The 13,619-nt window shown below is 38.9% G+C and overlaps 1 protein-coding gene across 2 annotated transcripts in view; it reads right to left on the reverse strand.

The window, feature by feature from the left end:
- Positions 1 to 13,619, reverse strand: part of PTPRB (protein tyrosine phosphatase receptor type B) — a 65,479-nt gene that overhangs the window by 34,962 nt on the left and 16,898 nt on the right. For both annotated transcript variants that reach the window (XM_076332887.1, XM_076332876.1), the window contains 4 exons: positions 6,551 to 6,829; positions 5,922 to 6,179; positions 4,084 to 4,347; positions 1,361 to 1,630 (listed from right to left, as the gene is read on the reverse strand). In XM_076332887.1, the coding sequence (XP_076189002.1) occupies positions 1,361 to 1,630; positions 4,084 to 4,347; positions 5,922 to 6,179; positions 6,551 to 6,829 (1,071 nt within the window). The remainder of the gene's footprint in view (positions 1 to 1,360; positions 1,631 to 4,083; positions 4,348 to 5,921; positions 6,180 to 6,550; positions 6,830 to 13,619) is intronic.

Raw genomic sequence — 13,619 nt, forward strand, 5'->3', positions numbered from 1 at the left:
GTTGGGAGACACTCCAAACTTACAGTGGTATAAAAGAAAGAATTTGATCAGTGAACTTCTGTGTGTGTTCATGTGTGTGTGCATGCATGCATACAGAGGGCATCTGTTACCTAACGTAGTCCCCTGATCTGATTTTGTCCCTGTTACGCTGAAATCCTACTCACTTTCCAAGTTGAGTGGAATCACTCACCACTTTTCCAAGACTGTGGGTTTACGTAAGAGAAAATTAAGTCAGAATAGGGCCTAATACCTCTGCTTCATAACAGGTACATTATGTACCTGCCTGTGGGTCAAATACAGTTGTGATACACACACTGCTGGATATTATTTATTGGACTATGTTCTAATCACTTAGCTGTGTCAATTAAAAGTAACACCATAAACTTAAATTATTTGTAACGTAAATCAAAGTAAGCAAGATGAGAATCTGCCTTCCTCTGATCAAGTTGGCTAGAAGTTAGAGAAAACTTCAGTTCTGTAGCATCTACTGGTATTGTCATTGTGCAAAATCAACAAAACGAAGCCCTCGGGGAATGACAGGTAAGAGCGTAGCAGGAAAGGCGGGCACCAGGAAGTGTGAGGATAAAGTAGGGTGGCCCTATCTTATCTCACATTCTCCTGTGAGATAAGGCTCAGGCTTGAGCCTTGCCTGATACTCCTCCTCCAAGTCTTCTTGTCCTCTGAATTGCACTTATTTTGCATTCCCAGAGCAGAACCATTAACAATTATATTGCAACTATTTTTTAAGTTTGAAGCAATCAACCAGATGTGGCTTTGACTAGCACGCGCCAAAAGAATTCCAGCAATGTCACTGCAGTGTATATGGATTTCCTTTGGAAAGGCTGACTTGAACTGGCTATTTTATTTCTGGAGCACAGGAACAAGAATTGGGATGTTATGGAACACCCACACTAACATACGGCTCAGACGGTTTTGGTTAACACTATTGATACTAATTAGTTATACAAGCTGGCAAGTAAACCAGTTTGCCACTGAACACACTGATGAACAATACAAGAAATCTATATTGCTCTCTTTAAAAAACTATATAGGGTGCCTGCAATCAGCTACAAAATCTAACAGTGAAATGTTATACATGTAATGTTACGCCTCAGTCATGACAGAATGATGATATAATTCTCAAAACTTTCACTAACAATACATTTACCACAAAAAAACCCCTGAAAATTTTCATAGAACTGCTAAAAATAATTATTTCTGTTTTTCACCAGGGAGCTCCTTTTTACTGTATTAATAGTGAAATTCATCTGTGGATTCCCAAGTACTATTTCTTTCTGATTGTCCACAGAGCCCAGCTGAACATTTTGCACTTTCACACTTCCCGGACGAGCACGCTGACCTGTTCTCCCCGTGCAGCTAGTCTTGCTCTGCAAATCGCCACTCTCCACAACGACTTCCACATCGTACTGCCTCCCCGGGATGAGGCCCACGTCGTGGATGAGGTACTCCGTGGTGTCCTTCTCGAGGGTGGTGTTGAGCACCAGGGCCGAGCGGTTCCACAGGAGCAGGTGGTACCTCTCCCAGTCTCCCGCAGGGGGCAGCCAGTTCACTCGCAGAGACCTCAGCCAGCCACCACCACCGGCTTTCAGCTCAGAAACTTTCTGGGGAACTGAAATACAGAGATTGAGAGAGTAATTTTGAAATGGGGTATTTCTGGTAAGACGTACTGCAGACTGGCAAAACCTGTCTCGCAGCATAGCTATTGTAGAAGTACTTGGATCAGTTAGAGCAACGTGAGGCAACTTGTTACAAAGGTTGGCATTCATTTTAAAGATAATTTTTACTCTTCCCCACTCAAACCACTCACTTTTTCACCGTTGGTTTCTGACATCAGAAATAGGGAACCCTTCTTAGGGCAGCCAAAATATCCCCCATGCACTTCTCAGATGCATCTTGCAGTTTTCAGTTAGCTTCCCAGTTGTCGCCTGGACTTAAGTTCACTTAGAAACTGTCAATCAGTTTTTCAAAGCTAAGGCCAAAACTTCAATCACTATGGGCCAAATTCTGGTCTCAGCAGCAGAAATGCAAAGTCTGATGGCTTCTTCTGCAAAGGCCTTGTATGTCCTAGTCCCTCCCAGCTGTAAGGCACCAAGGTTCAAACTGAGGTCCATTAAAGCATCCACTCCATCCTGTCTCCACTTCCAAGGGTCCTGAATTTACATGCTCAACCTTCCTGACCTACTGCTGCAGGTCACACTGGACCACTGAAGCTTTTCTGATTTTCACAGAATAATTAAATATTAACCCCACCAAGTAGAGACTGGAAGACAGATGCAGACCCTTAGGTTAGGATACCTATAGCTTAGTGTTAAGATACTCAGAGATCAGCTTTGGAGCCCTGAAACCATCAGCAAGTATTAACTGTAAACTACAAGGCTAGAATCATGCTCTCACATTTTCTCTGGCTTAGTTAATATTTAATTGCTCAGTACCTAGCAAAGGATTGAGAGATTTCTACCAGCACAACAAAATGCTTACCAGTTTCACCTCCCACAGGCATAGCTGGGTATCAAACCTAGATCTCCCACATGCCAGTGAATATGGGAGATGTGTTTCAATTGCTGAGTGAGTGGATAAAACACACAGTGTTTTGTTAGGAAGCATAGATGTACTTACATCATAACAGATAAAGTTCAGCCTTGTCAGACTGGCTGGACATCATTACATCCTTATGGTACAAAGTTTCAGTCCCTGAGATGTCCATATTCCTTACGACAACATTCCTCAGCAGGTTCTGCTGCCGTAGGCACCCTCTCAATACACAGTGATGTGGATAATGTTCTTGGGCACCCGTCTCTCTCTGTGAGTTACAGAGGGATCCTAAGAGTCTAACCCCTTCAGTATCTGTAGACCTGACAGCCTGGATTTACAAATTTATCTTTAGGCCACAAAGCTTCTGCTGAAGTGACTCTGTTTTCAAAGCTCTTGTTATCTATGGAAAAGTCAAGGGAAGGAATTGCACATGATCAGCATCCTTGGAAATGGGACTTCTAGATCCCCAACTTTGAAAGTACTGGGTCTAGGTCACAGATTTGGGGGTCAGTGGTTTGAGTGAAGGCCTGAAGCTCTCCCTTCAGATGGAAATGGTAATCTTAAAGATCTTTAATGGTAGGCTAGACAAACAAAAAAGACGTGCATACAACCAGTCCAGCTTTGTACTTACTGGACATGAAAGGCTTTTCAGGTGTCTTCCAGCCTGCACTGAGAATGGGGTAGCAGCTAGATATGTCAAGGATGTGCCTTTCACATGAGATGTTTAGTTGTAGGTGATAAATGTTCTCTAAAATAAATACTCTGCTCTCTCTCTCTCACACACACACATCTTATATTTTTTGGCTCTGAGTCTACTAACAATTTATGTACATATTCTTCACCCACTTATATATTTTTTCCCATCTAAATTCTGCCTGGGCTAGGCTGGTGTGGAGAAGATGACTGTGGCCAGTAATGCTGTAGGAGAATTATGCCAGGATTTTTCAGGTTCAGAACTCATACAAGAGATACATGAAAGAAAATTATACTTCTGAAAGAAGATAAAAAAACCATAACCCAGCTCTACCCAGGCTGCCACATGCCTTCCTTAATCCATGCTGTTGGTAGTAAAGAAAGCCGAGACCTAATCTTTTCCTATTTGTAGATTTGTGTCTGGAGCAAGGGATAATATCAGACCTTGCAAAATTACTTAAAAATCTGTTAACAATTTGGCTACATGCAGACTTCCCCATAATGTAACTCATTTTATATACTATGCTGAGTTGAATTCAAGGTAACAAAGTTGGTCAGAAGTGCAGTAGTATGGAACAGTTTTGTAACAGACTCACCCAACTATAAGGTCCAAAATGCATTAGTTTCCTGCTCCCAAGCTATGCTGGAGCTGCTTTTGGCTGCCAGATTAACTGTTGCCAGAGAGTCAGGAAGGGGTACTCCCGGAACAATATTGTGCTCTTTATCTTATTTTGCCTGGAATACAAACCATTTTGTCTCCTACAATGATTTTCTACAAGGCCAATGTAGGCAAAAATAGCATTGGTTACAATGTTCTTACTGAAGCAGAAGACTTACATGTCCTTCCAGTTGCCATCCGATCAGTAAACAGTTCACCACTGATTGTGCGGGCAGTAACCTGATAAAGACGTCCTGGAGTTAGCTTGTCAAAGTGAATCTCTGTGACCAGTGGCTGCAGAGTTTTGACTTCTTTAACTGATCCAAGATGAGACAGAGTGATATTATAGAAATCGAGGTTTCCCGAAGGTCTTCTCCACTTAACTTCTAAAGCATCTAAGCTGTCATCATTAGTCACCGTCAAATCTAGGACTTCAGCTGGGGCTAAAAAAAGAAAATAAGGAAGAATAAAATACTTCCACCACAGAACATAAAAGACCTACTGCCTCAAACTGCGATAGTTAAGTTTTGCTTTTGAATAGTTATATGAGATGGAGTATGAATGATTGTGCCTGAACAGTGAAAGGGCAAAGTCTGGTCACAGTGAAACTGAACCCAGCCCTGTGTAAGATATCCTACTGCTTAGAGTGACACCTCTTATGATGCCCACTCTTGTTTCACAGAATAGAAAATCAGTTAGCCATGTCTGCACTCACACTAGTCATTTTGAGTGACTATAAAACAGACCAGGCACATGCTCCTAAGAACAGAGATGCCTGCGTACATTTTGGTAAACACTATAGCATTATTGGAGCTATGCCTGATTTATACCAGCGTAGAAGGGACTGGAATCAAACTCCTTCATTCAAATGCTCCACCAAAGAAAAGCATAGCCACCTCCAGTATCTTCATTTCTCAGGCTTGGGGCACGCTAGGTACTGAAATGGAGGACCATGCTGCAAGCTAGATGGAGTGCTTTTATATTCTGAGAAAACTTGTGAGAGTTAAAATTTTTGCACCCCACAACAGGAAGAAATAAAAAATTCTGAAGAAATAAACTGAAACAAGAGTATAATCCCCAGAACAGCCAGTGCTAGGTGACAACAGCACTCATCTGTGCGCCTTAGACATCACAATATTGTTCACTTAGTATTAAATTATGTTTACATGGTGAGATTTCTGTAGGAGAAACTGCACCTTACGTTTCCCAGAAATTAAAGAAAGCAAAGGCATGACCCTGTTTTTGCTTACATGAATGTTTCAACCATTGGACTCTAGTAGGATGTCATCTTATCTTTCTCTCTATGACCACAGAACTCTATCCTGAAAAACCTTCCTGAAAAAACCCTTAATTTCTAAAACTCTGGTTCTGTGAATCAATACTTCTCTGTGGAAAAAAAAAACCAACACATTAAATTTTAAAGTTCTTGACCTGCTCTACATTTTTTTCCCACTTCCTTTTCAGAAGTGCAGCTATTTTGCAATCCAGGGAAAAAAAGTCACAGAAAATATTTTTTTGCAAAACTCACAAGCTCTGCATCTCCCATTCAGCTAAGTAAGAATCATGGAGCTAAAGTGCCTTCAGTACTGTGAAATAACCAGACTACACAGTGCCTCAATTCACTGAAGAAGTTCATACAGGAGTCAGATGAACCTCTTTCACAGATATGAGGTGATACTAGGGCACTTGGGCTCAGATTGTTAACACCTAACTTTACATGTTTAATGGAGCTGCCTACAACAAGCAGTGCAGCTAAGTTAGCTGCAGACACTCTACAAGCTAATTTAGCTGCTAACTTTGCTGCAGTGCTAACTTAGGGAGCTAAACAAGCTTATGGTGTCTCTAACTCCCTCTACAGCCTTTGGAGCGAAACACCTACCAAGGGTAATTCAGCCACTGAAGTCTGGGAATATACACTTGGAACATGAATCATTTATTATTCTGAAACATGTCCTGTGATATTATTAGATTATGGCCTTAGCTTCTTGTTCTGTTGTGACGAATTCTGAAATCATACCTGTCCTGACTGTTTGAAAACTGCTGCTCTCCAATCCTGCAGCCTGGGTTATGACAGAGAGGTTATACAGGTGGCCCGCTGTAAGTCCCGAAAAAGTGTAGGAGGTCAGAGGATCTTCTTGGTGAATCTCATGAACTGGGACATGATCATCCAGTAACACCAGTCTGTAACTATCCACGTGCCCAGAGCCAGGAGACCATGAAGCATGGATAGTGTCTGTCTTGACACTGACCTGAATATTTTTCACAGGGGATGGCACTGTTGGAATAAAAACCACATGCTTAAGGCCTAATGGTTATCTCCACAATTTCAGCCATTTTGAACAGATTTACTTTTGAAATATCTTGAGTTTCTTTAGGGTTAGTTAAAACCCAACCGCAAATTTATGTCCAAATACACCATAACAACATGCCTCCATTCTTAGCAAACTACTCTTTATGTTAGTCAGAGATTCATGTTTTGTTTATTTCTACTTATAATCAATAGATACTTACATATATATATATATATATATATATATATCTCTTGCCAGGTAGAAGAATTATATATATTTGTTTATTTCAAAATGCAGAACTACAAAATACCGTAAGTGGTTTTATTTAGATGAACTACAGTAAAAGAAGTCCTACCAGTAGATCCACTTATGTGAAGTTCCAGGGTACTCTTATTTCCAGCAACTGCACTGAGGACAATGTTGTATTTATTCCCAGGGATGAGACTGGAAAAAGTATTTTCTGTTTTTGAAATTCTTCCTGGTACGGAGACTTCTTGTATCTTTTTATTATCATGATCAAATAATACTAGGTTATACAAGTCCACCTTTCCTGAGGAAGGATCCCACTGAACCTGCAAGCTTGTGAGTGTAGTTTTTTCCTTATTAATTTCAAAACGAGGTGGTGGTAAGGGATCTGTAGTTAAAAAAAAAAACAGAAAACATAAACTAATATTTCTTGCATTGGGATTGTCCAAAGTTTTACACAGCAGCACAAAAAACCTCCTAAAACTCTCCCTTTATCATCATCATGCTGACAATGCTTTTCAAAAAGTCTTTTTCTTTCCATTTATAAACATTGCTATCACTGAAACCTGTCTACAAGAGTCCTGCAGAATTCAGAAGTGTTAGCATATATGTGTACACGCTCACTCACACACACACACGCACGCGCACGCGTAGAAAATCTTCCAGTTGTGGATGTATATGACAAGCATGGAAATCTGCTGATAGTAAAACTGTAACAACTTTAATAAGAAACAGCAAACATGAAAACCCAGCAAATTACACTCTGCCTCAGTGTAATGTAGCTTCATAGATACAATGGTACCAGTGGCTTTCATTTCCTAGCACTCAAGCTAAACACTTTATCACTAATGGGCATGAGCATTTATACAATTTTAAGGGCAACAATCCTTTGTTTTCAGTATTAACTTCACTTCAGACAGATTCTGATAGAATATGCTTCTGCTCTGCTGTAGTATTGTTCATATAAATTTAAAAAACTCCAAACAGTATACTGGATAAACTTTTAGGAACTATGTTTAATTGGGACTATTTCTCTGAGAAACTCTCAGCATTTGTTATGTTGTTTATTAAGGAGCCTTCAAGTAAAATCACCTGTAACATACGATACACTCTAAAGGGATGGCAAACATTTACCAAAACAAAAGACTGTTGCTTGTATTCTCCGGGTGTATTTTGTAACTCACAAAACTTCATGCAAATCAAAAGAAATGTATTATATGTTGATGTACTAAGGTATTGACATTTATGTCTCCCAGTAAGCTTAAGCAATTCATATTAAAAAGGTATCGTAAAACAACCCAAAGCAGCAAAATCAAGCATTCACAAGTTGGTGAGTTAAAGAATAAAGGTTTCCCAACAATTTAACAACTAAATTTGGCTTCCACCTGAGTACACTCTGTGCTACTCTTGCCTAGCATAAGACAGGGAGCATATGATGCATCCAGGCTGAGAATTGAGGTCTCCATATGAACAGTGCCTTAAACACAGAAGAGTAAGACCATTTTTCCAATGCAGTCATTGGTGCCTGGTTCCCTGAACAAGGCAGATAAAGAATGTGAGATCACATAATTAAAAACTGCACTGTAAACTCTGAAAGGACAAAGCTGAACCTACCCCCACCCTACGAATACAGCAGTAGGAGTATCATGGGGCTAGTAGCCCTTTAAGCTGTTTTTTCTTCAAAGCCTGGATGGTGCAGAGGGTTTAATTGTTTCTTACAAAGCTCTGCTGAGAACATACTGGTGCCAGATTTTGGTGGTATGCTCTGTCACTTGAGTATATTAGGAATTTCAAGGGAATATCCCCTTCCTTGGAGACATTCAAAAGCTGTCTGGACATGGTCCTGGGCAACCGGCTCTAGGTGGCCCTGCTTGAGCAGGGGGCTTGGACCAGATGACCTCCAGAGGTCTCTTCCAACCTCAACCCTTCTGTGATTCTGTGACTCTGTGAAAAATACTGCATTCCTTTGAACTTGCCTCTGCTTAAATTCAAATTCTTGCTTTGGGCCACAGAGACGCTAGTGCTCTTCAGAAAAAGAGATGAAAATTAAAGTAACAAAATCAATAAATAAAAATAACTATCTTCTTTTCTTGACCTCTTTCTTAAAGGCCAAACTAACTCTGCTTAAATCTGAAAAAAAAAAAAAAAAAATAATACTCAAGTCAAAGACCAAGCACATCAAACTTCAGGCCAAATAGTTAAAACTTCACCCAGTTACAGCAATTGAAACAGGAGGTTTTAATGAAAAGTGTCAGGAAATCTTAACAATAGGCTTGACTACCAGCTCCACCTATAATATATACTGAGCCACTAAAGACTATTATGTTGGCAAAAGTGAATAGTGAGGATATAATCTTGTTCCTTGAAGGCAATTGTTCTAATCAGAAAGGTCAAACTTTGGGAGTCAGAAATAAATTCCAGCACTATATATGGTCAGATGCACAGCCAGCTGAAAAAGTTTTAATTTGACTGATATCAAGAGAACAGTCATGATAACTGTCAAGAAGTTTAACTCTCTCTCTGACAAAGTCAGGACTGCTCGTTAGTCCTGAAAAAGTAATCAACATTGTAATCTGCATTATTTGCCAAATTCTACAAAAGAAGATATCTCCTACATTTTTAGAAGCGCTTATACTGTCCTGGGTAATCTGTCTTCTAAGGTCCATTAGCAAAGAAGAGAGTTGCGTGCCTAGAAGGTGAAGTTCAGAAATTCAGACTTTATCTAATCTATCTGGTCCAGAAAACAAAACACTCAGTGCTTTGTACATCCGCTAGAACAAAGGAACAATGAGATTGGGAAGTGCCTGGGCTGAAAGAGCCCTGGATGGAAACAAACACTTAAAAAGCCATTTACATTGTTATACAAGTCTCTGCTGGCAACGATACAACACTGATATATCACAGAAATAAAATATTTTCTCAAAGATATTTTTATACCATTTGATACTATATGAATTAATGTTTCCTGGTCTACAAAGGAATCTTCCAGAAGACTTAATGTTGTTTGAATTATATTGCACCTCCATTTTCACTTTTTGGGAAGAGGATATGCTTTGTGTGCACAGCTGCTACAGATTCATTTTATAGAAACGATAGATATGGTTACGTCCAATCCCAATGACATGACTCCCAAATACAGCCTGTAAGCACAGAAACACCCCTGCCTTATGCAGGAGAAAAAAAGTAACGGAGACATACGAGCCCAGGACTGAGTAATGGGGAATTCCTGCCAGTCTCAGCCATACTCCTACTAAATTATCCATTTTTTTCAGTGACCTACTTCACAAGGACTTTTCTGAAGATTAAGTAAAGAGGGTTGATTTCATTGTCCTTATTAAGTACAAATATCGATTTCTTTGGGATGATACGCAACCTAGAAAAATCTTTAAAACATGGTTATTTATTTTCTTCTTGTACTCTGCCTTTTGAGACGATGATCATAACCATTACGTGATTATGGATGATAGGATTATACAGCCTATAGTCAGAGCCCTGTCACAGTAGTTGTTCCTACAGATGGCTAATAAATCAGATTTGTCCCAGATAATTTGAAATTTACAGGAGTGAACACATGGCCAAGCCATGTTTCTGGCATTTACAGAGTTACATATTACAATTGAAAAATACTCTACCTCTTCTGTGTCTTAGAAGGTAGAATTTTTAACCTCTTTTCATTCAAAGATTTAGCAATTTTTCTGACAAAAATTTATTTACCTGTTAGTTCTCTCAGTACAGATGGCTTGGATTAGGCAGTAACATAATATATCACTGCAATATTTTTGTAGAAAACAATGTTGAAAATGGCACTTATAAGCCTATTTTAGAAGATATATTTGAAAGCAGGGGAATTGCCAAGTTGTTTTTCACGGCTCTCAAGACTAGTATTTCAAATCTGAATTTCAATTCAGAACTGAAATTTGTAAATTTAACTGTAATTTAGGATCTGTTCATATACTATTGTTTTTAACTACAATTTTAATTAAAGACCTAGTCATTCACTGAAAATACACTACTGAAATACACAGTTATGCTGGTGTGCAGACATATGGAGAATTGAGAACTTAAAAAGTATTTTATCTGAAATCAAGAAAGACACAATCCTACCATCTTTTGTCATAGAGTAGCTCTCAGTCACAGAAATAATTTTACTGAGAACAATAAACATGAAAGGACCGACAGGTGCATGTGTTGTCTCAACTTTACAATGTCAAGCATGCTGACTAGTTGTATGGTTTTATGTGCTGTTTTATGTACATATATTCAAAAAACATAACAAATGGTAAATATTAATGTGAAATAAATATACAGACTTGTGCCTACTAACACCTGTAATCTCAGGTTTGCAGTGGAAAATTTATCTGTAGCTCAGAGCTGATAAATGGTGTTATTGGCTTTTTCTTCATTTCTTATTCTACCAAAATAGCACACCTGCCAACACTGTATGTGTGTTTGCACACCTGTGTATAACTGGCTTATATAGTGCATATGTGATTATATTTTCCATCCTTTTGGAGGACCTATTTTAGTTCCGCTCTAGAGGATTAAATACTTGCCATTTTCAATTGATTACCCATAGATCAAAATTGCTTGAGTAAAGAGACTCTACCTTAGCGGACCAGTGCGGATTATTGTACCAGTATTCCATATATTATTAGATTTCAGATCTATGCATCCACCAGTGAAATAGAAGCTGCTTCTCTACTCAAAGATTCATGAAGGGTCTGGTGTTACTTGAGAGTTTATGCAGTCTTGGTGAGCTGCGCACTTACTCTATTATCTTACTCTAATATCAAACCTGCAAACAACATAGACTTAATTCATTGTCATAACTATGATTTTAATGTGGAATTAAATACTCAAAAGGCCAAATTAAGTTAGGGATTTGGTCCTCTCCAAGCCTTCACATTACAACTGCAACTACGGTATGCGTTATTCATCACTTTCACCTTAAGTCCTTAGTCAGAACAGATCACACTCAAAATTTAACAAAGTATTTTGGATTTTATGGGCTTAGCTACTCCAGCACTTCGTATAAGAAACATGATGAAAATTGAACTCATAACAGGAAGGAGCATATGAAAATTTGAACAGGATTGAATATGAGCAAAAAGTTAAAAGTTTCTGAACTAGGTATATAAACGAATCTGCAACTTTCTCCGTGTACATTTATTGTATCAAGACAATACAGATGTTCAAAACCTCATTTTGCAATAGTAAACACATGAGATGGGATTCCTCTCATTTAACTTCAGCCATCTAAAACTTCAGGTGCCTGCTTTAACCTAGGCTCCTTTTATAGTCAGTGGAGAAAGCTGGGCACCTCCAGAGGACAGCTTAGCCCATCTTTCTTAGACAAAGAGCTCAGGAAGGGAACCTCACTAAGTACCAAGGTCAAACATCATATTTTTAGACAGCCCATGACAGCTCAGTTCCACTACCATTCAAATCAGTGGGAATTTTGTTTACAATATGGCTGAAAATATTGCTTATACTTCCATATTCACAGGATAGTTTCCAGGAACACATGCCTATGGACATTCAGGCTCAGTAGATCGTGAAACAAAATTACGGACATCAAGTTACAAAGGAACAGGTGAAAAAGAGCTTCCAGAAAATTGGTTTAAAATGCTGCCTCTAGTGGAAACTGTATACAGAGGAATAATACTCCCTCATTCTGCATTGAAATGCACAGCACTGACAGTACAACATGGGTTGTTGACAGGCATAACAAACCCTACATATTCTCTAGGAAAAAAATAAATGGACAAATTTTGGAGCTAATTGCGTATTTTGAACACCAACAAGCAATGCAACTGATGTGATTGAATCAAGGGAAGCAAGGAGCCACGGAGCAATCTGAGTAGCTGTCTTTGCAGGAAACCTCCACGGTTCCTCTATTCTTATTTCATGCTTTTGACTGATCTCTGCTATCCAAAATCCAAACATAAACTTCACTTCAACTATGGTCCATTAATTTGCAGTATTTCTACTTAAACTTTAATCAGCCTTTTCACTCTGATGTCAGCTACATGATATGACTATAAGCAGCAGTTGCTTCCAATCACTTTTATCTCACCATCTTGCAAAATCTATTTACTGATAAAAAAAGTCATAAATGACATGTACAAGCTACTGTCTAAATGATTATGCATTAATCAAAATGTGGTCTAAAGTGGTATCTTTTTCTCTGCTTCTACTCAAGCATTCAACAATAGATCTCTACTATCCAGTAACGATGGTGATTTATACCTGTCACTGATAACGGTTGATTTATTCTTTCAATTTTCAAATTATAAGTCATCAATATTAAAAACGGTTGGCATGATGCATGACACGGATTTAAATCACTGTCTGCATAGAAACCATTACTCATTTTTACCAAGTGACATGACTTGTGCTTAACGTGTAGCTATCACACCAGCAGACTTGTGACTAGACTTTTTTTAACTTGAGTTACCAAAGCAAATTAATGGAGGGTATTTAGTGCATTTGTACAGTTAATGCAGGGAAAGGGGTCTGACAGTAAACGATGTCTCTGAACCGGTAATTGTTAAGTATTTGACTGCTGTAATCTTCAATACTAAGACCACAAAGTACCTCTCTGAAACTAACACTTTAGGAGCAAATCAGGGAGGCATTTAATGATGGACCTCATTTAAGATAGCTCTGTTTTGAGTCTTGTGTTACCTCCATTAAGAAGTTGGACAATACTATATTTCATCATCTTTAAAAAAACACTAATACAGGTAGAAAGAGTCCAGTTCTGTCACTGCAGACGGTGGCTCTATGTCATTCATTGCTTCACAGCTGAGTTGTTCACATGCACACGCAAACATGCATGCAGAAAGGGGGCTTTCCTTGGCAGCACTCTGGCAGGCTGCTGGAACATTTTTACAGCCAGTCATGGATGCGACACTGTAAGTGCTCTGCACACAACTGTACATCGTAACACCTCACCGGTTGTATTCAAGAAAAACATACAAACAAGAAGTTTCAGCCTTACTTTCTGACTTTTAGACTCTGGTTAGACAGAATAAAAGTATAGAAATGGGCTGAAACAGTAAGTTATCCTTGAAGAGGATCTACCTGCCATGAAATAGATTGTATTTTAAACACAGTAAATAAGCTGTCACCTGAGGAACTATGAAGCCAGTAGGTTTGCATGAGCACAAAGGATG

This window comes from Aptenodytes patagonicus, chromosome 1 (genome assembly GCF_965638725.1).
Source record: "Aptenodytes patagonicus chromosome 1, bAptPat1.pri.cur, whole genome shotgun sequence".
NCBI lineage: Eukaryota > Metazoa > Chordata > Aves > Sphenisciformes > Spheniscidae > Aptenodytes > Aptenodytes patagonicus.